This window comes from Malurus melanocephalus, unplaced genomic scaffold, assembly GCF_030028575.1.
Source record: "Malurus melanocephalus ecotype Western Australia unplaced genomic scaffold, MMel_1.1 scaffold_919, whole genome shotgun sequence".
In the NCBI taxonomy this organism is placed as follows: Eukaryota; Metazoa; Chordata; class Aves; order Passeriformes; family Maluridae; genus Malurus; species Malurus melanocephalus.
The window spans coordinates 75453-77981 of record NW_026624151.1 but is presented as its reverse complement, the minus strand read 5'-3'; the positions used below and the strand labels follow the sequence as shown (position 1 = coordinate 77981).

Below are 2529 nucleotides of genomic sequence, written 5' to 3'. Positions count from 1 at the left end.
AGCATTTTCCTCACCAAAAGCTTCATGGTTATCTTTCCAGGAAATATCATTCTTCAAAAAAAGTTTTATAGGAGCAAATAAAACACATTTCCAGAATGGTACTGCCAAATACCAAAATTAAAAAAAAAAAGTTTATTGTTTTTGATGATGAAGATATTAAAGGGAATAAAAAAAACGGTGTTGTTTAAAAATAACCAACTCTTTAATAGTATTGCAGGAGAATATTCAATTAAATGGAATGCAGTTTTCCAGTGAGCCCATCTAATCTTAGCTTGAAACAATGGGTTGAATTAATTTTTTTTTTCATTTCTGTTTTTCATCTGTATTTTGWACTCCCACCATTGCTTGCTACTATTTCTATTTCATGTTGAGGAACTTTTGCACTGAAGCTGGTTCTGAAACTTCACTCAAACGGCCAGATCTCAGGAAACTCAAAGCTCCAAATTGGGCTATAAATCACAAAACCCCATAAATATATATGTGCATATACATATATACATATATATATACACACATATATATACACACACATATACATATATATATACAAATATATATATATACACATATACATATATATACACATATATATATTCACACATATACATATATACACACACATACATATATATATATACACACACATATTTATACATATATATTCACACATATACATATATATATACATATTTATACACACATATACATATATATACACACACATTCATATATATACTCATATATATACACACATATACATATATATACATATATACATATATATACACACACATATATATACATATATATATGTATATACACACATATACATATATATTCACACCACATATATGTATATATACCTTATCAAATGCTTTATAAAAGGACATTGTATTATTCCCCAGCACTTCCTGTGTTGATTTTCACCTTTCCTTCTCTCACCCCCCATTTAGGTAGAACTGAAGTGTCTCACCTGCCTTCTTTCCTTTGCAGACTCAGAGCAGAGCACTGGYTCGGACACAGAGGTGCTGGCAGAAAGGACATCCTGCTCATTTGGCTCCCACTCTGACCTTACATCGGGTGGCTCAGGGCCTCAGCCTCCTCCACCTTCATCCATGGAAGAGATYCAGGTGGAGCTGCAGTGTGCAGACCTCTGGAAAAGATTTCATGACATCGGGACAGAGATGATCATCACCAAAGCAGGCAGGTAAGACATCTCTGCCTTTCTGCCTGCTTGAAAAAGAAATCTCATCTTTTTCTGGTTGAAAAAGAAATCATAACCAAACAAACCAATTTTTATTTCTTTCTTTTTTAAAGACAGAATTTTTTTTCCTATTTTTTTTCTTGATCAAAAGGGATAAATATGCAGGAAAAATGAAATGGCTGTCAAAGTTTCTGAGCTCTATATCCTATTGGCTTTTTAAAGACAGGTTAAGTTGTTTCATATGACTGCTTGAATAAAGGGCTCCAAAGGAGTCCGGGCAGCTGCAGGAAACCATTGAGGACAGTTGTTCCTTTGAGTGAATAAATCAGGAAATAATCATTTTACTGTTGGCTGCACTGAATTTAAGATGAGTTATGAATTTGGGGCTGAGCCATTTGACTTTTCTTTCAAGTTTCCATAGCACTTCATGAGCCAATTGATTCCATCTCAAATATAGTGAAATTCAAACTCACCTTTRCACCAAATGAATGCCTTCCTGCAGTTCTAAACAGATACAGTGTTAATGACTTCCTGTATAAAAATGTGCAAGCCTGATGTTTTCCTTTGCTATTACAGTGATACCACAACAGCTGAGGTTAGGAGAGCCTAAAATATTGTTTCTGTACCTTCTTTRAAATCCAYGGAGTTCTTGCTGAGCCATTTGATGGAGTGCCTYRCGTWATTTTATWCMTTTCTTAATCAWCTRTATAATACTASTGCAAATTTATTAAAAATAAAGTTSAGAACACAAGAAAACCCCACCCCGTGGTGCTGTTAGCCAAGATCTTCTCTGCTGACCATTATTAAAAAACGGCGAGGAATCTGCTTGCCAAAACACAACTGAAGGTAGCTGCACATTTCTAGATGCCCCAAACTAGGATTTCTAAGAATTTTTTTATGAATAAGTTGTTTTTTACCTCTGCCTGATGAGGTTTTAATTGCGATTGAGAAGGAGAAGGAGGGTGTCAGCACCACGGACAGATCCCGCACGGAGAGCGAGCACCGGGAGCTGTCCCGGGATGAAACGGGGAATTTACCCACATTTTGGGGGAAATTCATGGTATTCTATCATTTTCGGTGTTGTTTCCTATCCGTGCTCTCAGAATTGGCCAGACCAGCTCGACTTTGTTGTTTGATGTTTTCGTGAAATGAGCGCTATGGCTCTGTAGTCTGAGATAATTTGAGAAAAGTTATATTGGACAATATAACTGATAATTTGAGGGAAGTTATATTGGACAAATAACCCAGATGTTCCCTAAAAGAGATTATCAGAGCCAGATTAGCTCACATTTTTAGAACTCAGTGTCACAGGAAGCATCTTGCAT

The 2529-nt window shown here is 35.5% G+C and overlaps 1 protein-coding gene across 1 annotated transcript in view; it reads left to right on the top strand.

Moving 5' to 3' along the window:
- TBX15 (T-box transcription factor 15) overlaps positions 1-2529 on the top strand; it is a 105211-nt gene that overhangs the window by 65326 nt on the left and 37356 nt on the right. The window contains exon 4 of the mRNA XM_057386137.1: positions 994-1207. Coding sequence (XP_057242120.1) covers positions 994-1207 — 214 coding nt within the window. The remainder of the gene's footprint in view (positions 1-993; positions 1208-2529) is intronic.